The sequence below is a fragment of the Sturnira hondurensis genome, unplaced genomic scaffold (genome assembly GCF_014824575.4).
Source record: "Sturnira hondurensis isolate 20B ecotype Veracruz unplaced genomic scaffold, ASM1482457v3 Scaffold0022017, whole genome shotgun sequence".
Taxonomy (NCBI): domain Eukaryota; kingdom Metazoa; phylum Chordata; class Mammalia; order Chiroptera; family Phyllostomidae; genus Sturnira; species Sturnira hondurensis.
In genome coordinates, this window is record NW_028094648.1 from 5079688 (window position 1) to 5104247 (window position 24560).

Sequence of the window (24560 nt, forward strand, 5' to 3'; positions counted from 1 at the left end):
ATTTGAGGAAATAGATGATTCACCTAAAAAAAACCCCAAATAACAAAACTAATGAAAAACTACTATTCACCTAAATGAATAATGAAGTGAATAGACTAGAATTGCTCTAAAACCATCTAAGCCTTTCCAGCTATTGACTCTATTAACAAATTGATGAAAAAGATAAAAGCTGTATAGAAAACTCAGTATCAGTAATATCAAATGTAACCACTTCTATTTACAATGCAAATACATCCATCTCAATCCTTCCTGTGTGAATAAACAAAAATCCTACCTGCTTGTTATAATCTCTCAGTCCACTTTCCATCACTGCCAATTTTTCTTGTAACTGATGGACTTCCTGTTGAAGCTCTTGAATTCTGAAACACATTCATAACTAATGCCAATACATTTTTGTTAAGAAATACAAAATAACAAGAAATAACACTAGATATGTTCTTTTGTAAATCCTCTACTTTGTTTCTCAATGAGTTATGAAGTGTTGTGCCATGCATAGAGAACATCATCTTGTAAAGTTAATCTCATAGGAACAGCTAAAAAACTGAGTGGCAAAACTGAGTGATAAATAATTTTAAACTCAGACCTATTTACTGAATTTTGATCCTTAGAACAACTCCTTCAGATGCCACTAATCATTAGGTTCAGAAAATTGCGGGTATCCAAAATTTGTAAGATTGTTAAGTGAAATAAGGGCCTTACATGGGTTTTCTGACCCTTACTGTCCCTGTATTTTACAATAAACTACCTACCCTGTAATCCCGGAAAGAAGAAAAATATCGAGAAATCCTACAATTTACGAAGTAATTACAGCAAAAAAATAGCTACTCTTTTCTGGCCCTTGTTAATTCCAACTGCATCAAGATTTGTCCAAATTACCTGAATTCTACAATTGCCCAGATGTATTTGTATTACATCCAACCTTTCCAAGCATTAACATATATTTACACAACCACTTCCACACTGGAAAGATAAAGCCTAAAGCCAGGTCTGCTTTTAAGATTTTCCGTGGGGTGGACTAAGAGAGGCTGGACACAGCTTGTCGCTGCTATTACTAGAACCCACATTTTCTACTGATCTAGCTTTAGGAGAAGAGTACATTCACAACTGCACTCATATTTATGCACAAATGACTGAATGAAAACACAACATGCATGCGCAAATTAAAACAAACAAGATAATCAAGAGACTAATGCCACCTATGATGGTTTGATAGAAAGAAAAATGATAAGGAGATAAAGACAGAAAATGATATATATATAGCCAATAAACTCCTTAAATAATACCAACACACTGCCTAAGAAGTCCTAGATTACAACTGCAATGGAGGAACACAAACTATTCCTCCTTTGGGTAAGGTCAGATAACCATACAAATACAGGTACATGATATTGTGCGAGGATAACTAAGCTAAGGGATCCTAATGAGTACCTCAACCAAAGTACTCTTTTAGACTGTTATACCAAAATTAGTAAAATGGAAACACTACCACATATTCTCTGCATAATCAACAAAATTAAAAGTTATCTGCACTATCTCCAGTGATGTATTCCATATCAGAAAATGCTTCTCCAGTTGTGATGGCAGAAGCTGTCACTAGGGCTCTCTTGCTCCTTTGAGCCCCTTGTCCTTCTCTCAATGGCATTAGTGTATTATTCCTCTTGTCTCATCCCCACCACCAGATTGCAAACTTCTCTAAAGTGGTGACAACAGCTTACTCAATTTTGTATCTTGCCCAAAACACTGATATCGTGCCTTTCCTTGAAAGCTTAACAAAGTTTTAATTAAAAAGAAATTTATGCCTTGGCTGGTGTAGCTCAGTGGTCTGAGCGTGGGCCTGCGAACCAAAGGATCGCGGTTTGATTCCCAGTCGGGGTATATGCCTGGGTTGCAGGCCAGTTCCCAGCAGGGAACACACGAAAGGCAACCATACATTGATATTTCTCTCCCTCTCTCCTTCCCTTCCCCTCTAAAGATAAATAAATAAAATATTTTTAAAAAGTATTTCAAAGCCAGTTCCAAATCTATACATGTCCATTGGCATTTGACATAAATCTGAAGTAAGAGAGTCTTGGAAAATGTAACTTTGGATGATGAAACTAAATGTCAAAGCAACTCCTACTGAAAGAGGTTCTAGGTGGCATTAAACTGTTTTAAAGCAAATACGGGCAGACACATTAGGCATGTGATCTACCTGAAATCAAAGCTTCAACACAAGTAACAACATTCTATAGTCAGAATACATTCAGAAAGTTATAAACTGAGTGCTTGTGCAAATTTCTCTGCCAGGCACTGGAGATACAGGAATTAAAGAGACAAGAGCCCTACAGTCAAGAAATTTACAGTTACTCAAGTGGTCAACTAACTCAAGTCAACAAAAAACTACGTAATGTACCTATTATCAGCCACTTGTAGGAGGTCTGCAATGTAAGGGTCATCTGGCTGAGGAACTGGATAGGAAGTGACTTCAGAAGGAGGGGCTGGTTCATCAATTTGCATACGCTGGCGTCTGAAAGCAATATTTCTTTTCTTGCCACCTAAGAGAACAAACGTGTATTTCAAAAAATTAAAAGGCAACAAACCACTGTCTTAAAACTCAATATTCCAGGTTAGCCTTTTTGTTATAAAGTATGTCTCTAGCTTTTATTACACATGGATAAGATGTTTTCTCCCCCACATGTAAATACCCACCCTGATCTTTACATGATGCCCTCCTGAAAACCTCAACGGATGTAACATGACACAAGACTTATTTTCTGCATGCTTGGCATGGGTATCCAGATTTAATCTGCTCTTTCAGTAGATGGGGAACAGATGTTGTCAAGATTAAAAGTTGAGTGTACTTTGTGGTGTTTATTACATGAGCTCAAGAAGCCCCCACCAATAGAAAACTGTGGAACAGGGAGCTCAGGGCCGTGAGGACTGCCTTAGCACACACGCTCTCTAAGCAATGCCAAAAGAGCAGGTAACCAAAATTTTAAGTAGCAAAACTAGTATATAATAGAATGTCACCTGTAATATAGTCATACTGTAACCTAAATTAGTGGGGAATGTTTTAATTAATTATCCTTAAAAACAGCAGGAGTAATTTCTTTTTATGAATGAATATACCCTGCCTTAATGCAAACCACATGGATAACTTTTCTAGCATCTAACCAAAATCAGACATGTACTTAGAAAACTCATTGGTCCTGACTAAGAACATAACCCACAACTCTGTCTTCCTTAGAATCTTAACAAATTTGGTATACTCTTATCTCTCATTTTCAAGATGAAGCAACTGACTCAAAAGTATTTAAACGACCTGCTAGTACTTATACACCTATACAGGACAAACCATTTTCTTCTTCCCTTATCTACTGATTTTCTTCCTTGGTTGCTCCTCAGTTTTTGTCAATGAACTTCTTCTTCCATCAGTCACTTAAATACAAACTGCCCTAGGGTCTTTGGTTCTCCTCTCTTCCCAGACTACACAATCTCACTAGATAATTCCCACCACATCCATAGCTTCAATCTCTAAGATACTCCAATGACTCCCAACTTGAATCTCCATCTGGGACTGCACTTCCACGAACAGATCTATGTAACCCACTATTACTAGAAATCTCAATGTCAATGTCCCATGTAACTTCCTCAACACATGCAAAAGTGGACTTCTGCTCCACCTCTCACATTCTCTACCTTAAGAAATAGTACCATCATCCACCCACGAAGTCATGTGCAACAGACTTACCACAAGCTTACCACAGACTCACCGTCCAAGCTTACCACATTCAGTTACTATCCAGAGACCACACCTCCTGAATCTCTCTTGAATCTGTCCCATTCTTTTCTCAGGAAACCAGATCACCCTCTTTTTTCTTAACCTTGTTGTTACTTCTGAGATCTTCCCACTTTTCCCTGTCTTTTCTGCTGTGGGCTCACAGTCCACCTCTCCAACTCATTTCCTGCCATCTTGAGCTCCACTGATTCTCCACCGAATCCGTCAACTCTCCTGAGCTTCCGCTCCATGCAGCCTCAAGCACACAACACGATTGTGCCACTTGGAAGTATGTTAACTTTTAGATCTTCAACTCTCTTCTGACTATAACCTTCATCTGACCAAATTACTATTGGTCCACACCATGCTCTTTAATCTCTCAGTCTCTACCCAGTCTCATTATCCAACACCTTCCTACGCCTCAGTTACTTCTATAATCTTGATCCCATGGTTCATACATCAATGATCTTATCACTAGTTTTGGACATTCTTCCAACCTTACTCCTAGACAACCATCAACTTGGATATGCCTCATCATTTCTTTTCTCTTCCTTGAGAACTACTGAGCATAAAACTAAAAGTAGTAAAATAAAGAAAGTATATATTTTTCAAGTTCTTTGAGTATAGATTACTTTTACAACTAAAATAATAACAACAGGAAAAAGAATTTACAATAGTGATTAAGGAAATAAAATCCTGGGCCCTGAAGTTAAACTTCTTACATCTAAGAAGCTATTATTATATAAGTTTCTAAGCACAGGTAAGAAGTACCACGGGGATATTCAGAAATAAATGGAAAAGTTTATGTGACTACCCAACTGTATCTTTTCATATACTAAAGTCCAAGCATGAATTACCAAGGTCCTATTCCAGTCAATAGTGAAATGTCTCTAAAAGATCAGATGTATGTAATTTGTTTGGAGAAGAAAGAGACTTACCTGGAGTTTGTACAACAGCATGCAAATTCTTCTCTTGAAGCTGTTGAATTTTTTCATTCTTAGCTTTGCTCTCTTTCTCCATAAGTTTGAGTTTGTGAACATATTGGTTGTTTAGAAATTTCAGATCAGCTGTTTCACGTGCACACTTCTTCAATGTAGTTTTCAACTCTTAAAAGATTCAAAGACTGTTTTACAGATCAAGAAATCTATAGAATTCCTCCAGTTCTCAAAATGCAAAAAGTCATCAATTTGAAAGGCTCTATCTGATTCTTAATATGCATGCTTTGTTTGAAAGGGTGATACCTTTTCTAACACCATCAACAATACTGCAAATAGTCATTAAGCACAAAAGGGAATTACGTCCTTCTTCTACTGTATGAGTTTAATCTAAACCATCACTTCTGATCCAGTAAATTGGGTATGAAGTTAAGAAATTAGAATTCATGCCAGGTTTTAGACAGGGCTTTCAACTAAATAAGAAGAATTTGTAATTCATAAAATATAGCCATATAATTACCCTTTTCTCAGTACTTTTGAAAATCATCTTACAGTACCTTCTAGCTCAAAGATGGAGTATTAAAGAATCAGAATGACATATGTCTTTTAACTGACTTAATCCTACTTTCAGTACAGGAAAAACGAAAGTTGTTTCAAGAACAGTCCCTTGTTCCAGCATTTAATCTGTTCTATAGCAACTATAAACCTAAAAAGTTAATCCAGATATAGTACAGACAAATATAGACATGGAATGGAAATTTATTTTACTTCTCAGGAAATGCTCTTGCTGTTAGCAAGATTATCACATTTTTTAATCAACAGTTTTAAAATCAGACTAGCCATTCCTACATATAAAAAGGGCAAAAATACAGCATTTAAAAAAATCACAAAATTTCACCTTTAATGTCTTGTGCTGATTGTTCTCTCAATTTCATTAATTCCAGGTATAATTCATTATTTTCCCTGTTCAACCTCGTATTTTCAAGTTTATAAGGTTCCAAGACAAAATCAAAATTGGCACTTTCTTTTTCAGCTTTCACAGCAGATAATTTTGATTTCCGAAGACTTTCTGTTGTATGAACTAGGTCACTAGAATTAAAGAACAGAAAATGTAAATACAAGGAAACGTTCTATTAGCTTCTTAATAACTAAAAATATAATTATAAAAAGCTTCTATATGTTAATGCTAAGTCAACCCAAATCTAAAAACAAACACTAGGAGACTTTCAAGGTACCAGGAAGTATTAAAAAACTTCTCAAAACAAGATCTGATTTAAAGTTATACATTATATACTCATAGTTGGAACCATCTTGAATCTCCCCTCTCACTCATTCCCACGTCCTATTATCCATGTCACCAGATCCTGCAGAATCTGTGAAACTTATTTGTTCATTCAGCAAATATCTGACTGACTGTTATATGCCAAGTGCCAGGTACACAACAAATAAGAATTAGTTCCCTACTTTGAAAAACACAGATCAGTGGAATATTTACTCCAACAATATTTATTGAACAGAAGACACAATAAAGAATTCACTGCCATCGTGGAGCTGATATTCTACTGACAGTTTGTCAGAAAGCTGTATTATGTGATAAACTCAACAAATATTTCAGTGCCTACTATTTGCTGAGCCTGTCCTAGGTTCAGCAGTGATACAGTTAATCTCTAGTCTCATGGAGTTTGATTCTAAATGGAAGTCAAAAGGAAGTTTGCAATAACAATAAGTAGTTAACACAGATGTGAAGAGAGTCCTGAGGACCACACAGCTAACCAAGCACACGGGCAAGGGGAGAGCAGACAGGAGCTTCCCAGGCAGACAGAACGGCGCCTGGAGAGACGAGTGCTGACTGTACGTGTGCTCAGAAGGCCACAGGTGCTCCACACATGGGAGATGAGGCTGCAGGGACCGCACCAGGAAGGGTTTTGAGGGCCATACCGAAGACCACAAAATACTTTCCATCCATCCTCTCTTTCTTATCATCATTTCTTACAGTCTTAATGCAATGATTTTTAACCTTTTTCATCTCATGGCCCACATTAACTAATTAGTAAAATTCTTCAGCATAGCAAAATATATTTTTTTGCCAATCTGAAAAAAAGTAGGTATAATTTTGATTCAGTCACACCAGATTACTATTACTGCATTGGCTGCTGCCATTTTTTTAATTTAACAATCTAAGGGACAAGAGATCAGTGCTTCTGACTAAGTAGTCAGGTATTACATTTTTTTAAAGATTTCATTTATTTATTTTTAGAGAGAGGGGAAGGGAGAGAGGAAAAGAGGGAGAGTATTATCAATGCCCAAGACAAACATCCATCAGTCGCCTCTCACACGCCCCCAACTGGGGACCTGGCCCACAACTCAGGCACGAGCCCGGATTGAGAATTAAACCAGCAACCTTTCAGTTTGTGGGATGACGCCCAAGCCACTGAGCTACACCAGTCAGGGCCAATATTGCAGGCTTTAAAAACTCCTGTGGCACACTCGTTAAAAACCGTTGTCCTACTGCGATAGCTCCCTGAGAAACTTCCCTGCTCCAGTCTCAGAGCACAGTAATAGAGCACATGTGGAAAAGAAAATCAAAAAGAATCTTTCAGTTAAGGTAACATATACTAGCTAAAGAAATCACTAACCACATGTTAGAGAACCATAACTTAACAGTAATTAAAGAGCAGTGAGTGAGGCAGACACAGAACCCCCAATTATATCAGAAAATCACATTAAAAAACCTGTAATTCTGTTCACAGGGAAAATCCTCAGAAATGTGTACTCTGGATGGTATTGTGTGAATGGTGACCCCTAAATGTGGAGGCCCTGAACTGATGATGGAGGAGTAGGATCTAAGATGAACAGATGAGCTTCAGGTGATTTAAGGGCTCTTTGAAAACCTACTCATTGCTTTACTGAAGTATGAAGTTCAACCAGAAACCAGGTAAGGTGGATTAAGGATCATGCAGGTTTAGAACTATAGTCTTATCTTTACCTGAAAAGTTTTTCTACCAGAGGTAAACATTCCACTGTCAGAGTCTGGCGGTATCCCAGCTGATCCAGTCTTTTTCTAATATTAATATACTTTCTTTCTGCAGCTGTAGTCATCTTGTCTTCCAAAACCAGTTTTATTCACTTCCAAAAATTAAAGTCCTAAAAGAAAAAGAGTGAAACATCCTTCTATTATTATAATTATTATTATTATTTAGAGATTGTATTTATTTTTAAATAGAGGGGAAGGGAAAGAAACACCCATCTTGCCTCTCACACGCCCTGAACTAGGGAAAATGGCCTACAATCCAGGTTCGTGTTCCGACTGGGAATTGAACTGGCAGCCTTTAGGTTTGCAGGATGATACCCAACCCACTGAACTGCACTGGTCAGGGCTAAAACTACTATTATTTCATGGTAAGAAGAAAAGATTCTTTTAATAGGAAGCAATTATTTTTTTCTCTTTAGGTAGGCAGACTTTAGGAATATTTAGATTGACTTAAATAGAGTACTTATGATATTCTTATTGCTGCATTAAAATGACTATCTGTTCATTAAACTATATGTAAATGTGAAAACAATAACGTTTCTGGAAGAAAATATTTTCTCTAGCCTGAGGTAGGCTGAGAACCCTTAGAGAAGTTTCTTTAGAAAGCACTAAACATAAAAGAAAAACTTGAAAAATTAGACTTCATCAAATTAAAAATGTTTGCTCATCAAAATATTCCATTAAGAAAACAAAAGGCAAACAAAAATGGGAGAAAATGTTCATTATATCTAACAAAGGATTTGTATACAAAATATATAAAGAACTCTTGCAAATTCAACTCTTAATAAAGACAAATAGCCTCATAAGGAAATGGGCTAAAGACTTGAATAGGCACCTCGCAAAAGATATGTGAATGGGAACAATCATATGAAAATGTGCTTAACATCATTAGTCATCAAAGAAATACAAACTAAAACCACAATGAGGTACAATTTCACCCATACTAGAATAGCCGTAATTAAAGGTACAGTACCAAAGGTTGTCAAGGATTTGGAGCAACTGGAATCCTTACACTGTTCACATGCGTTTTTAAAAAATATTTTACTTATTTATCTTTAAAGGGGAAGGGAAGGAGAGAGGAAGGAAACATCAATGCATGGTTGCTTCTTGTGCATCCCCTGCAGGGAACTGGCCCCTGCCAGAAACTGGCCTGCAACCCAAGCATGTGCCCTGACTAGGAATTGAACCGTGATCGTCTGGTTCGCAGGCCCGCGCTGAATCCACTGAGCTACACCAGCCAGGGCCTTACACTGTTGACTAGAGTGTAAAACTAGTAGAAAATATCTGGCAATTTCCTATAAAGTTAAACATATCCCTACTAGATAACTCTGTAATTCTACTCCTGGGTATTTATTCAAGGACATAAAAATAAACATGTACACAGAGACTCTACAAGAATATTCATAGCAGCTTTATTCATAATGGCCCAAACTGGAAACAAACTATATATTCATCAACAGCAGCACAAATAAACTGTGATATATTTATACAATGTAACACTGCCCCAAAATAAAAGCAAAGGAACTACACATACACATTAACCACACAGATGAATCTGAATGACATTATCTAGCAATAAAAGCCACCTATGCATACTATATGATTCCATTTATAAAAAGTTCAAGAATAAGCAAAATTAAACTATGTAGACAGAAATTATAACAGCAAGTGGCCTGGGGCTGTGGATGGGTGCAGACTGACTGGAAGGGTCAAGAGGGAACTTTCTGGGGTGAAAATATTATATTGATTGGGGTAGAGGTTGAGCGTGTGTGCATATTTACCAAAGTTTTTGAATTAAGTACACTTAAGATCTGTGAATTTCACCATGTAAATTCTACTTCGATTATAAAAAGCACAAAAACACATAAGTATCTCTATACATTTTATGCTTGTTTCTGAAAATATTTATGTTTTCTATCAATCTGCCCTAAAATGTAGTTATCCAAAGACCACTTCTTCAGAAAGTTTGCTCTTTTCTAACCTGCCAGGAAAATATAGTCCTAGTACTCTAAACCAAATAAAAACCTTTACATCTCTACTGTTCTTCGTGATTTATAAACCATGAATATGTGAAAAATTTGATCCTCACAACTTCTGGGTCAGGCAGAGGAGGTCAAAAACGACCTCCCTATTCAAAGATGAGGAAAGACTGACCCCCAAAAGAGTAACTTTCCCAAACCACAGGGCCAGGTAGGCAGTCAGGTTTCTCGGGTCCTGTCCAGCACTCTGGTTTCTGTATCATGCCACCTCGACTTACCCAATCACGTGTACCTGTCCTTGATTACTCCATTCTACCAATCTGTCAATCTGTCTTTTTCCACTCTCCCTAACCTCTTCTTCTGAGTGGTGTCCCTTTGGACTTTCTAGGTTCCTTCCACAAAAGGAGGCTGACTGATGCACGGTGTTTGAGAGAAACTCCTGGAAATGTCAGAGACACACCTGTCAAACCAAGAACTAGAAGGCTAGCAGGCCTTCACCACTCAAACATTTCCTCTCTTTGTCTGGTACCAACTTTGGTTACTCAGAAATAATACTTCCTCACATCCTGGAGAGGGAAGGAGGGAAAGGGAGGGAGAGAGGGGGAGAAAGAGAGAAAGAGAATGAATGAACTTGAATTAAAAAATCATCAACAAAGAACAGATGAAAAAGATTACAAATATCCTCCCAAGGACAAAAACGCATGTATTAGACATTCCTCCTCCATGGGGCTACTGTCTCTATCCCCTGCCCTGACTCCATTATCCAACATTGTGGCTATACTGAATGTTTCTAGCACAACAACTCAAAACGTTAGGTTTGGCGTCCCCCACGATACGCACAGGCGTTTGGAACTATCCACCTGCTTAACTAGGCGGGGGCGACGTCTGAAAATTGGAACGTCTTACTTTACTAAAGTCTCCTGTGTGTATGTATGTACGCACAGGGACTAAGTCAAACCAAAACACGGCTTTAAGTGAGATAGTCTCAGCGTCCTTCCTTCCTTAAAATAGTTGAGACTGGAAGATAGAGAGGATGTATTCCAAGTTGTGGGACGAAGATGAACAAATAGCCTTCGTCCTCAACTCTGCAGCATTTGTTTACAAAGAGCAAGTGTGATTCTTAAACGAAGAGGGCATTTTAACTTAAATCGACCCATCCGTCTTCGGTATTGGCAGATCTGCGAGGATAAGCACTGAGAGAGCCAGACAGGAGGCAATTCGGGAGCCGCAGCAGCCCCAGGATGACCTCTGGACGCAGCTTACGGTCCGGGTTAAACGGAAGGTGTCGGAACCGGAGCCTGGGGGGGACTCTCTCCGCCCCGCCCTGCCCGGACCCACTTCCCTCCGCGGCCTCGCGGCCTAGCACCCGGCAGCGTCCAGGCCCGGCCCGCAGGGACCGCCCGGCCAGGTCCTACAGCAACCACCCCGCACCCCGCGGCCACCCTCACCCGCAGCTCCGGCCGCCGCTCCCTCCGCCCGCTGTAGCATCGCCCTCGAGCCTGCCTTCCTCCTTGGCTGCTTCCTTGCCAAACACCGCCTCCGGCGCTAGGACAGTTTGAAAATGGCGCCCAGAGAGGATCCCAGCCGGTGCTCAGAGGCGCCGCCGTTGCCTCGGTAACGGGAGCGGTAGACCAGGCGGCGCGCGGCGAGAGCGGCGACAGCGGTGTAGGTGGAGCTGGGCCGGAGTGCCCGGAAACGGGTGGCCTGGGCGGTGCGAGGCCACGGCGCCCCCAGGCGGCCAGCAGACCCAGAAACTCAGGGGATGTCAGGGATAGGCTCCGCCTCTGGGCCTGATGCGGGCTTAAAACGGGGCCCCAACCGGGTTCTTGCATAGGATTAACCTTCACGGGCAAGGTGGACGCCTACTCACCAGGTAAACTCCAGCTTAAAAGGCACGTCTTTGCAGCTTTCCCTGATAGCCATCCAAACCTTTGCTCCCACACCCATGTCCCAATGAGGCTCTGTGTAGATCCTTACACAGCCAGCCCTCACTTAGCCTGTTGACTTTAAGCAAAAGGATGTATCACAAAACCAATTCATCGTGGGCTAATCGATAAACCAAGAATTAATAAGTTCCTGCTGCATATTTCTGGTCACAAAAACATCGCCAAACGTACAAAGACTCAAAACACCTCTAATATTAAACATTAAAATAATTGTGATCTATACATATAATTAAGAAAGAGTAATTAAAATAAGTAACATAATTACTTTCCAACCTGCTTATTCCCATTCTGGGCAGCTGGTGGTCAGAACCTATTTTGGCAGCTCAGGGCACAAGGTGGGAACCCACTCTGAACAGGACACCCTTCCTGCCCAGGGTGCCCTCACACCCACACCCACACCCACACCTACGCAGACAGGGACAATCTAGACACCCCAAGTAACCCAAATTGCACATCTTTGGGGTGTAGGAGGAAACCAGAGATGCAGAGAAAGCCCACACAGATGAGGGGAGAACAAACTACACAGACAGTGCCCCCCCCCAGGATTTTTTTTCTCACCAATATGATAACAAAAGGACCTTTAATAAAATGATGTTATTGAAGGACCCGCTGTATTATAGAATTCATCTAATTAAAAAACATAATTATTTGTTTCTATAGCTTTCCCTGATGCCCCCAGTTGTGAATTTTTTTAGTTAGACATTATCTTATTCAGCTGTGTTTCTCTGGCACTGACCACATTAAGCATTTGTGAATGAAATTAAATTTAAATAATCTGGTTTTAAAGAACCTGCTCACATAAGGAAGGCACATAGTCAAACCCTAGAATTCTATTTCTCTCCTGAGATCTTCGACATGATGAGAGAGGAACTCATTTCCTCTCTATTTACTACTTTCCCAAGTAGGCCTTCCATTCTGAAAATGTACTTCCTCTTTGTCTATCATGTAACTGCACTACAGTTGTGAATCATTTTGTAGATGTTCATATATTGCTTTACCACTTCTGCTTTGTATGCTTTGTCTGTTTTCCTGCCTGCCTTAATGAGCTGTTCCATGGAATTTCAAGGAAACCATGAGTTCGTTTCTGTACGTGGCTTTTGTAGTCTTGGAACACGTACAATTATTCTCTGCTGAGCAACAATTATTTTTAAAACAGGAAGCCATAAACAAATTAATATCATAGCAAAATGGCTATACAGCAGCCATTCAGTCTAGGTAACTTTTTGGCTTCCCTTTGCCCCAAATACAAAGCACTCAGATGATGTAAATTTGAGATTCTTTCACAGTTCTGGAGGCCAGAAGTCCACAATGAGGAGGCATCATCAGGGCCACATTCCCTCTCTAGGCTCTAGGGAAGAATCCTTGCTTGCTTTTTCTACTTTCTGATTGGCATTTGTGGCTTCCTTGGCTTGTGACCACATCAATCCAGTCTCTGCCTCTATTTCCACACTGATTTGTCCTCTGTATCTGTCAGATCTCCTCTGTGTCTCTTGTATGAGGACACTTGTCATTGGAGTTAGAGCCCACTGGGATAATCCAGATGATCTCTTCAATTCTAGGTCCTTAATTACATCTGCAAAGATCCATTTTTCCAAATAAGGTAACATTGGATGATTCTGGGGATTAGGATGTAGACAAACTTCTTGGAGGGGCTACTCTTCAACATGCCACTCTCCCCTAGTTCTTGCCATTTTTATTTAGTAGGGGTGAGCAAGAAGATGAGACCATGTTACCTATCCTACAGAACCTTACACTTGCATGAAGGTTTTTCATTTTCCATTTTCTTCCTTCCACCCTTCCTCCTTCATTTCAGTTAAAAGCCAAGAATTTTCCATCTTTGTTTATTTGTCTAGTTGTGGCTGGGGTAGGACAGGGGTGGGAAGGCTCCAGATAAAAGAAGAAGAATTCAGTGACATGTAAAAGCAGCACAGCAGCGTATGAAATAGCATCTTATTGGAAGTTAGATGATAAAGCCAGCCTATGAGGCAACTGTTGCATATTATTAAATTCACATTTTTACTAGATCACATTCTGAGGAGGAAATCGCGACTGACTGGTGAACGGCACAACAGCATTTTCCATTATTCAGTTGTGACTTTCCTTTTGTGTTCTTTCTTGACTGAGTGCATTTTCTTAAATTTGTGTTAGTAAATACTTATGATAAAACTCCTTTATATATTGTTTTGTCTTCCCCAGAATTCATATGTAGATATTCTGTCCCCTAATACCTCAGAATATCACCTTCTTTGGGAATAGGGTTATTGTAGATAAAATGGTTTAAGTCCTAGTGGAGTGGGGTGGGCCCCTAATCTGATATCCCTGTTGTCCTTATAAAAAGAATGGCATGTGAGGGTAAAGGGACACAAGGAGAGGGAAGACAGTGTGGAGACACGGGGAAAACCCCATCTGTAAGGAAAGTCCAATAAATATTCCTAGCAGGCCCCCAGAAGTTAGGAGAGCAATATGGAACAGATTCTCTCTGATTCATAGCCCTCAGGAGGAACCAGCCCTGCCAACACCTTCTTGGACTCATCTTGGACTTCTAGCCTCCAGAAAGGTGAAACACTAAATTTATTTTGTTTAAAGTACCCACTCTGTTGGACTTTGTTCCAGCAGCCCTAACAAGCGAGTACATACATGTTTAGATGCCACTTGATGGCACAGGAATTCATAAAAGAAAAAAAATTCTCTGAGGACAAGAACAACCACTCAAGTTTTCATTGAGCAGATGGGACTTGGAGTTGAACCTTGAAGCAACCATAACTTGAATGCGTAAGGAAGAGGGGGAGAGAGGTCTGAGCAACGGAGAAAGGAGAGGAAGGAGGTCATCTGACGAGCAAGATTCTGATGGGAAGCATGATTGCTTGGGTGACAGCAAAGGCAGCAGTCTGATGGGCAGAGTGGCCCAGGTGATGACCGCAAGTGGAAAGGGACATCACATGACCAAGGGACTCAGCAAATGTTAGATTTCAGTGCTTGAATTTTATCCACTATGTGACGGAGAATTAGCCAACATTTTAAAACAGGAAAATCACACAGTGAAATTAGTTTGGGGGAAATTATTCTGGGTGGTAGGAGGATGGAGTGGCGAATGGTATAGTCAATGTTATTATGTAGAACAAGAGTTAGAAGATTATTTTAATAATGAGACAAAGGTCTGAGGGAGGTGTGAGAACTATTACAGAGGAAGAATGGGCAGGGCATAGTGAGGGACCAGACTCTGAGTGAAGGAGCGGAAGGAATCCAGGTGACTGTCGAGGCTTTGAGCTTCAGGGACCGAACAGCCTGTTTCCGTGAAATGGTGTTGTTAGAAACTCATGCAGGGGTGCGCTGGAGGAGGAAAGGACACGGGGCAGATAGTAAGTTCGGTCTGTGATATCAGGGGCTTGAGGTGGTGTCACAAAAATGTCCAGGTGTGGCCTGATAAGAGATGTTTGGTCATTATTCCTGGTTCCTGGCACCGAGCTTCTAAGTCCTTGGAATTTTCTTGTGACAAGGGTAATAGGAAGGCATTTTGTTCTAATTAGGTGATTCTCTGCAAGGCCCCGGATAGCTTCAGGATGGGGGTTAGAAAGACCAAGCTTTCACTGGGAGCTTGGAACTTTCAGCCTCACTCCCCAACCTCTAGACAGGGTACAAGGAGATTGAGATAATCACCAATTTCCAATGATTTAATCAATCACACCTATGTAATGGAACATCCATAAAAATCCTAAATGACAGGATTTGATGAATCTGGGTTGGTGAACACACCAAGGAGCTGGGAGGGTGGAACGCCTGGAGAGGGCATGGAAACTCCATGTTCTTTCCCCGTACCTTGCTCTGTGCATCTCTGCCATCTGGCTTGTATCCTTTGTATGGTACATAGGAAATAGTACTGTGTCTTCCTGAGTTCTGTGAGCCATCCTAGGAAATTATCTAACCTGAAAAGGGTCATGGGAACCCCTGATCTATAGCCAGTCAGAAGTATAGGAGGCCTGGGGCTTGCGACTGGCACCTGAAGTGGGAGGTAGTCTTATGAGACTGAACCCTTAACCTGTGTCATCTGCCCTAGCTCAGGCTGTCAATGTCAGAATTAAGCTCTGGACCAGTGGATGTCCTGAGAGCTGGAGAAGCAGTTTTGTAAAAGACACCGTGTATTTTGTATCGGGAGGGGGGAAACCCCTCTCATTGGATGTCAGCAGTGTTTGAGTAAAAATAACTCACCAGGAAACACCTGGGTGTATTATATATGCAGGAAATGTGTAAGAGAAAGTTGGCAGAGATACATTGGGGCTGTTTTCCGGGTTTCTTCTCTGTATTCTGCATCTGGATGTTAACTCTATTGTATTCATTGATTATCCAGTTTGTCTTTATTTATTTATTTTTATCCTCATCCAAGGACATCTTTTCATTGCTTTTGTTGGGGGACGGAGAGAGAGAGAAAGAGAAAGAAACATCAATGTGAGAGAGAAACATCAATTGGTTGCCTTCCTGTACACTCCCCGACTGGGGATCAAACCCACAACCTGAGCATGTGCCCTGACCAGGGATCAAACCCGCGACCTTTTGGCCTATGGATCAACACTCCAACTGAGCCACACAGGCCAGGGCCCGTTTCTGTGTTTAGACTGTGAGCTCTTTACAGTACACAGAAGATTAATGAGTTCTTCTCTGTACCCATAACCCAAGCAGAGTGTCTGGAGTTTAATAAAAGATCAAAAACAATGTGAATTGAATCAAGTTGAATTGAACTGAACTGAATGAAGGAGGCCTTCTCACACCACGACTAGTTAGTATGGCAAAGTTGCCTGCCTTCAGTGAGTAGCCCAGAGATAGGGCTAAAATGTCATTATTATTGCTGGCTAATTCAAGTCGTTTTATTTAAGTACCGGGAACTCAACTCTCTGTTGCCACAGGTGTTTGGTTTGGCTGGCAACCTGATTATTACGGGCAGAGAAGGATAATGGTCATGTTAGTTCCAGTCTGCCTGGAGCCTTGCAATGGAGCCTCCGTAGTCACTGGGCTACAAAAGGCACTCAAGCTGTGTAAATGATCAGGTGTTATGAGAGAGGCTATTATTTAGCAGCAGAGACAATGGAAAATAATTCTCAAGAAAGGGTCCCTTTTAAAAGCACAATGATAAGGCATCTTGATAATGTAGCAGTTTATTCTGTGAGTCTACAAAGACATCAGAAATTTTCATTTCATAATGGTAGTGCAAGGAATTATACCTTTTAATCACGTTTTGCAGTCAGTAGGAGTAGGAGGAAGTAGGAGTAGAGGAAGTCTGCATGAATTAAACGATTGATAAACAGTAATATAGTTAAAAAACAGTAATATACTTAAAAAAACCTCCTACATGTTAAAAGTTCTTTGGTCAAAAGAGATAAGCTTTGGAACAAAGGAAGAGCATTTGCAACTATTACGGTAGCCCAGACATGCAAAGAGCTCCTGTAAATTGACAGTGAGGTGAATAGAAAATAACAGAATATGTTAGGGAAATAATTTTTAAATGGGCAAAGCTAAAATCTGCCTCTCCGCGTGAGCAATTTGCCCCGAGCGATCGAAAGAATGCGAACCTTTTCTCTCACATATGTGGTGATGCCCCAGATTCTTCAGTCTTTGCCCATGTGACATGGTCTCCAAGCCCGTCCCTTACCTGACTTCCTCCTCTGGAGTAGAAACATTCTAGTTTCTCAGTCTTCTTATCGAAACTGATACGCAGAAGTGATTGCATCAGATTAGGGGTAAGCACTGAGCTATACTTATTTCCTTTGCTATATCTGCACAGCACATTCAATGTATATCAACATAGTGTAGTCTCACATTAGTCATTTTGCAACTGAGTCACATGTTTTCCAGTGAAGAAACAAACAAAAGCCTCTTTCTCTGCTACGTTTTTAATATCTATTTTTATGTATAGTATCCCAAATGCAAATATGAGGCATCTGGAGCAGAGATCAAAGTTATTACTTACATCAATAACTATCGGTTCCCTTGTCCAACACCCCAGGGTGACATGAGGAGAACCTGATGGCACCCTATGTGTCCTGGGTTCTGTACTGCACGGAGGAAGTTTCCCTTGCCACAGCCACCTCCCCCCCACAACACCCCCGTTCCTACAAGTTAAGAATCTGAGAGTTTTTATGTGAGAAGGACAGCTCCCTCCCTTCTCTGCCTGAGAAAGGGGGAGAAACCTTTGCTGCCCAGTGCATACTCCTTGTCCCAGGGAAGAGGAGGGAAAGGTCCCGAGTTCCTACCCTTTGGAATGTAAATAAATGTTGGGAGGAAAAAGAAAAGAGAAGCCAGCTGTTCCTGGAATTTCACCTGGGTTCCAGGTTATGCCCCCACTTTGACATGTAAACACACTCCAGGGAGGTAAATGTCTCCAGAGTTCTCTCACTATCCAGCCACAGTCATAATTTAACTTCCCTGGCTTGTTCTTAGCCCAGGTTCTGATAAAACTTGCACAGGGTCCTAACTGCAGAAACAGGAAAATACTCACTGGGCTTGGGCTTGATCCAAATCTCTTCCACAGGCACAGTCCCTCCTCAGTTTCTCTGTGTCCCTATTTTTGTCTTTGTTTCATCAGGTTCTAGGGACTCAGCCTGAGTATCTGTCCGTGTGCATTGGCCTGCAAGGATCAGAATGCCTGAGTAACAATCGGTTAAGTAATAAAAGCATTTTGTGGTCTCCCTTGACAAAATAGCTGGCAGTAGCCAGTCCTAGTTTGGTTTGCAGGTCAATGGTACCACCAAGGACCTGCTCTGACCCCTTTTCATCCTTCCACACTCTCTCCCCAGTGGGAGGCTTTTATCCTAGGACCTTTCGATCTGTGGTCACAGAATGGCCATCACAAGTCTAAGAAACCCGTCCGTCTTCAGCAGCACCCAAAGCAAGAAGTGAGGGCAGGGACCGGGGATTTCATGACAAGAAAAGAACAACAACAAGGTTTTGCCTCCTAAGCTGCTTTTCCCTCAGGGATAAAAATGTCTCCCAGAGTCCCTTAGTAGAGTTCCCTGTAGGGGCCACAGCTGGGTTCTGTGTTCAGCTCTAGAGCAGTTACTGGCAAAGAAGACTTGAGTCAGTTATGATTTATTTCCAGGCCAAGTTAGCGTTCTAAAAGTGTAAATTTTCAAGTTGATCTAGGAACTTCTGGAGAGCCTCTCTCTTCATCTCAAATTGAGAGGGGATTTAAAGAGACCACTTAACCTGGCTGGTGTAGCTCAGTGGATTGAGCGCAGGCCTGCGAAGCAAAGGATCGCAGTTCGATTCCCAGTCAGGGCACATGCCTGGGTGGCAGGCCAGTTCCCAGTGGGGGACTCACGAGAAGCAACCACACATCGATATTTCTCTCCCTCTCTCCTTCTCATCCCCTCTCTCTGAAAATAAATAAAATATTTTAAAAAATAAAGAGACCACTTAATATGTATCCTTTGAGTGAAGAAGAAAATCCTGAGTTCATGCCCTCTCACAGTTGGTGGCATCTTTTCCACAACCAGGTATGAGCCGCATGTGAGAGAAGATGGCGGTTCCTGTACCAGGTCCTGGGGGTTGGTTCCCTCACTTTCACTTCAGGCTCCTGATGTGTCTTCCTGTGCGAGATTGGAGAACTAAGCTGAACCCATGTGTTTCTGGGGCTCCCTTAAGCTGGAGTTCTGCCTCATAAGCACTCATGTAAGACTTGCATTAGGAGCTGGATGAAGGAAGGACAGCAGCAAGACACGAGGCATCCTTTGGGCTGCAGTGGGTAGCGGCCTCAGGAGCTTCCTGCACTCAGGTGGGAGCTCTGACCACAAAGGAGCTGTGACCCTGGGAGTGGGAGCTGTTTCTAGATGCTTTGGCCCGTTCTTCTAGCCCTCCAAGCAGTTCTGTAAGCCTCCTACGGCCTAGTTCATTCTCTTGTTTAAGCTATCCAGAGGGTATTCTGTGGTCTGCAACTAAAACCAGACAGAAAAGGATCCTAGCTAGGAAGGCCTCCAGGGAAGGCAAGGAGCCTTCTGGAGAGAAGCCAGAGAGAGTGCCTGTTGCAGGGATGGAGGAAGTGGTATGGGATCCCTGGAAAGTGAAATACATTTACTCTTGGCACATGAGCTGCTAGTAATAGATCCTCAGAGAAGGGAGGGACATTCTCAAAGCTCCCACAACAAACAGCCAAGCCAGGTTTAACCACCTAGCAGGGCAGGAGAGCAGGTGCTGGTTCACTGCAATGTTGTTGGAGTAAGATCGCTCCCGCCCCTTTCCCACCTCTCCTTCCCTTCGCAACCTGGATAGAGAGAATGGAAGTCGGGAACCAGAGAAGAGGAGAGTAGTGACAACTTCTCTTTTCTCTCCACAGGCGGCAGGCCCAGCTAGGGAACCGTGAGAGCTGACCATTAGTGCGTTTAAAGTTTTGGTTATGGCAGTGAACTAGACATTTTAATTACTGACCAAAGACTTATTTTATGTCAGAGACCAAAAAGGCCATGGGTTCTGCCTGAATTATCATGTAGGGCAAGGAGAAGAAATGGATGTGAGGGGGAAAATGTATATTTTGAGCTATTCTGAGCAAACTATACTCACTATCTAATCCTTGGACATAAATACAGTTTGGCCTTTCTCCCCACCTTTAAGTGGGGAAAAACACCTCAGAGAAAGATTCTGAGAAACAAATTAGATTCTGCCTCACTTCACTCTTCCTAACTCACCAAAATTGGATGATAACAACCAGAATGTTCAGAAATGTCCCCTGCGGAGACTTCAAACCTCCAGGAGGTGGTGCAGGTGTATAAAATGTTCAAGCAGAGTTGGAGAAATCAATGGATTCCAAATATGTAATGGGATATTATGGGAAACTGGTGATATTTCAATGAATACTCTTAATTTGCCAGTTAACAAAATGCAAAGTCAAAATCAGCCATGCTCCCTCACTCCAGCCCTCTGCAGACTGGCCTCGGTTTCACCAGGAAGACCAGATCCTGGGCTGGACTCTCTGTGGGTTTGATCCAACACAGCAATTACTTTTGCTGCACAGAGCTCCCATAGCACCCTAGGCTTCTTTTCATAGCATTTAATGCCCTGTATTGTAATTGATTTTTAAATTTGTTTAGCGGGATCGTGAATTTAACTCACACCATCTCAGAAGTATAGAGAAATTGTAGCCCGTTTGTTAACTCCTCCAGCCTTCTTCCTCAGTCCCTACCTTCTGGTAAGGAAGAAAAATAATTAATGTTTAAATCCTTCCTTATTCAAACTTAATCTGATCCAATAGTTTAAACAGTCCCTTTAGGTGATGTTACTCTGTCTAGGAAAACAAAAGCCTTGTCTGTCAGATTTCTTACCCTTTCAGCTCCAAGATGTTAACCCATCTATGCCTATGGGGAGGTGTGAGGTTGCCCGGCCATGTGACCAAGGGGAAGACTGTGGTCCTTGGGAACCTCTTCTACCCTTGTCTGCCTGGTTGCTCTCGGTGATGCTGGCATTGCAGCTGACGCTTATGTCTGGTATGATACATGATCTCGCTCTCTCTTCCCCTGCCCTCCCCTGGGCTCCTCTCAGTATTACACACTCTTTTGACTTCTGGCTGTGACTCTCATTTCATCCTGTCCCATCTTGCAGTTGCTTACCCACCTCACTGGCTCTGTAGATCCCCGGCAATAGTTTCAAGATATTCTTGGTCACAAGGGTCCCATGTGGTAGATATAGGTGAGTCAAAAGTTAAAAACCTCATGACCTTTCTCCACCTGGGAAGGGCATGGTGGCCCCTCTAGGACTGATACAAGGCAGCCTGCAATGAGGCCTCTGCTCAGAGTCTCAGATGGGGAGTCGGGGGGAAGAACCCTCTCCTGCCACGGTGCCTCCCTCGCTCACTTGGACACAGTCGGGACACTCAGAAACACACCTTCTTCGTACTGTGGCATAGTTACACGCCCTCTGTGGAGTGTCTTCTCCACCCCAGCAGAGAACTCTCATCCAGGCTTCATTCTAATGGATAGAGGATGAAAGTGAATGAAAGAATTTAGAAAATCTTCTCTCAGTTCAGTAGTCTGGGCTGAAACTATTGATTGGCTGTACAATCCTATTTTGAAGGTCAGAAGCTGAATATTAATTCTATATTTCTTACATTATAACTAAATTGCTTAGAACAATGCCTGGCACCCAGTAAACAGTCAGTGTTCTCTTTCTGTATCAAATCTCTTATTCTCCCTCTGAGACTGGTTAGTGTCTTGGGCCAAATAGAAAAAAAAAATTATGTGCTCGGAAAAGCAAAAGAGAAAGATTTTGTTAATTTCTAAGATATTAACTTTATTAGCATTCACATTTTACCATATTTAAAATCTTTCAATGAGTATATACTTGTGGAGGGATTCAAAAAATACAGAATTATCAAAATTACTGAGTCCAAGTCCCATTAACTTGTAATATTTTCCTGCCCTGGCCCCTGATTCTACTCTTCTCCCTCAAGGTAATGACCGTAAGCATTTTGGTTGGATCTCTTTACTTATTCATCTTCCCCATTATACTGTGAGCTTTTTGAGCTGGTCTCCATAGTCCCACAGGCTGTCAATAAATATTTAATGATGAATAAATGAGTGAATAATGAATACTCAACTAATAGAGAGCAAATGAAATAGCTTTAAGAAAAAATTCACTGTTATATAAACTTGTTAAGATATTGCTTAATTTTGAGTTTTCTTGGTAGGATTACATCTGATTAAAACAGAACTGAGATTCAATTAAGAGGCCTTACTCTTCTAGGCTCTGGAGATAGAGGGGTGAATCAGAGGCAAGACCCCTGCTTTCAAAGAGCTTACCTTCTAGTGGGGAGTGTGGGAGATAGAAAATAAATGAGTAAAAATAAATAAGTGAGTAACTGACCATAGGATTATGATAGGCGATATGAAGAAATGAGATGTAATAACATAAAAAACAATGATGGGAGGAGGAGAGCAGCTTTCGGTTGGGTGGTCAGGAAAGGCTCCTCTGAGATCTGAATGATCTTAGCAGGTAAGCAGACTTACAGAGATCTGGTGTCAGCGTATTTCAGGGAAAAGAAATGAACTTAGTTTAGTGAGTCCATGGAACAGAAAGAAGGCAAGTGTGATAGGAAATGACGGTGAGAGGTAGGAGATGAATTCAGAGGGGTAGGTGGTGGTATCCAGGCTGCACAGGGCCCTGCAGGCCATGATAAGGAGTTTGACTTTTTCTGAGAGCAACGAGGAGCCATCGAAAGGAATAGCAGATGGGATTTTCTAAAGATAGCTACACCAGTCTATAACGCCCCCCATGCTGTCCTTACAGAGGGACTGAAACCGTGCGGTTGAGAGGTGGGGTCTCTGGTTCCTCAGTGCGAGTCTGAACATGAGGCTTGCCACTTCTCTGACAAATAGAGCATGGCGGAAGTGGAGCTATGTGAATTATAAGTATATCATAACAAACATAGTTTGCCCCTATTTCTCTCTCTCAGCACTTTTCCATGGAACCTAGATGCCCCCCTGTGACAGAGTCCAAACTAGTCTTCCTAGAGAGATTACCTGAAGGGTCCTGTGGAGAGGTGCTGAAGCTCCTGGACAAAGGCTGTGTCACCACCAGCTGTATGAGAGAATGAGCTAGAAGATCTTTATAGAGTATGTTTACAGACAGTGGCTCTTGGTATGACCACCAGAATAATTTAACTTCAAGTGTCTTTATTCTACCCAGTGCTACTCGGATCAGGATGCAGGTTTCTGGCAGAGGCACAGAGTCTGGTGGGTCAGCCAGTAGAGTCACCTGCCTGATAACTTGTAGAGCATGGGGACTGTGATGGATGGTCACCAGGACCCAGAGTGAGTCTACTGTGATCCAGAATGAGCAGTAGGTCAATGCATTTCTGCAGAATTGATCAATTTTGTAGCCCCTGATTAAGAACAATATAATTTTTCAGGCAGAAAAAAGAAACTGTGGTCCAAAGAAACAGCTATGAGGTAGGAAATTATTTATAGACAAGGGACCCTGACAATAAACATACACATCACAATTCTTAGGATGATGTCCTACAGAGAAGCATAGCACTTCAGGCTTCATCAGTAGAAGTCAAAGTATTCTATCTCTAGTCCTCATTAAATATCCCTACTTTTCTGTTAACCATGATAAATTTTATGGTTTGATTAATCTTACAGCAAATTATGCCACTTCAATAAACAAACATGGAAATGAATTCTATGAGCATAGTTTATAAATAGTATGTTTGTAGCTATAGTTAAACTTGCTTTGTAAATTTCAAGTAAAGTTATAATAGTAAGTTTTATTTTACTTTTAAAAATTATTTCTTGTATTACTTTTAAATTTTCTTTTTATTTCTTTTTATTTTTCTAAATTGTTGTTCAAGTACAGTTGTCTCCATTTTCCCCCTACTGTGCCCCCCAACCCCACCCATTCCCACCTCCTACCCTCAACCCTACCCACCTTTGGCTTTGTCCATGGGTCCTTTATACGTGTTCCTTTGCAAGGAACCCTTCCCTTTCTTCCCCTCTTTATCCCTCTCCCCCTTTTTCTCTGGTCACTGTCAGTTTGTTCTTTATTTCAATGTCTCTGGTTATATTTTGCTTGCTTGTTTGTTTTGTTGATTAGGTTCCACTTAATAGGTGAGATCATATGATATTTGTCTTTTACTGCCTGGCTTATTTCACTTAGCATAATGCTCTCCAGTTTCATTGTCACAAAGGGTAAGAGCTCCTTCTTTCTTTCTGTTGCATAGTATTTTATTGTGTAAATGTACCACAGTTTTTTGACTCACTCATTTACTGATAGGCACTGAAGTCGCTTCCAGCAATTGGCTATTATAAATTGTCCTGATATGAACATTGGGGTGTAGAGACTCTTTTGAATTGGTGGTTCAGGATTCTTGGGGTATAATCCCAGCAGTGGAATTGCCAGGTCAAAAGGCAGTTCCATTTTTAGTTTTTTTTTTTT

General features: G+C 41.4%; 1 protein-coding gene across 3 annotated transcripts in view; it reads right to left on the reverse strand.

Annotated features, from left to right (window-relative positions):
- Positions 1-11371, reverse strand: part of CEP135 (centrosomal protein 135) — a 61112-nt gene extending 49741 nt beyond the window's left edge. Inside the window, exons 1-7 of one of the 3 annotated variants that reach the window (XM_037034172.1) lie at positions 11151-11371; positions 10161-10268; positions 7679-7836; positions 5591-5781; positions 4696-4863; positions 2393-2534; positions 275-359 (exon numbers count right to left, since the gene is read on the reverse strand). In XM_037034172.1, coding sequence (XP_036890067.1) covers positions 275-359; positions 2393-2534; positions 4696-4863; positions 5591-5781; positions 7679-7791 — 699 coding nt within the window. In that variant the 5' untranslated portion in view covers positions 7792-7836; positions 10161-10268; positions 11151-11371. Of the gene's footprint in view, positions 1-274; positions 360-2392; positions 2535-4695; positions 4864-5590; positions 5782-7678; positions 7837-9980; positions 10269-11150 lie in introns of all 3 variants that reach the window. The other 2 variants (XM_037034170.1, XM_037034169.1) reach the window with 2 other exon arrangements.
- Between the last annotated feature and the right edge of the window lie 13189 nt (positions 11372-24560).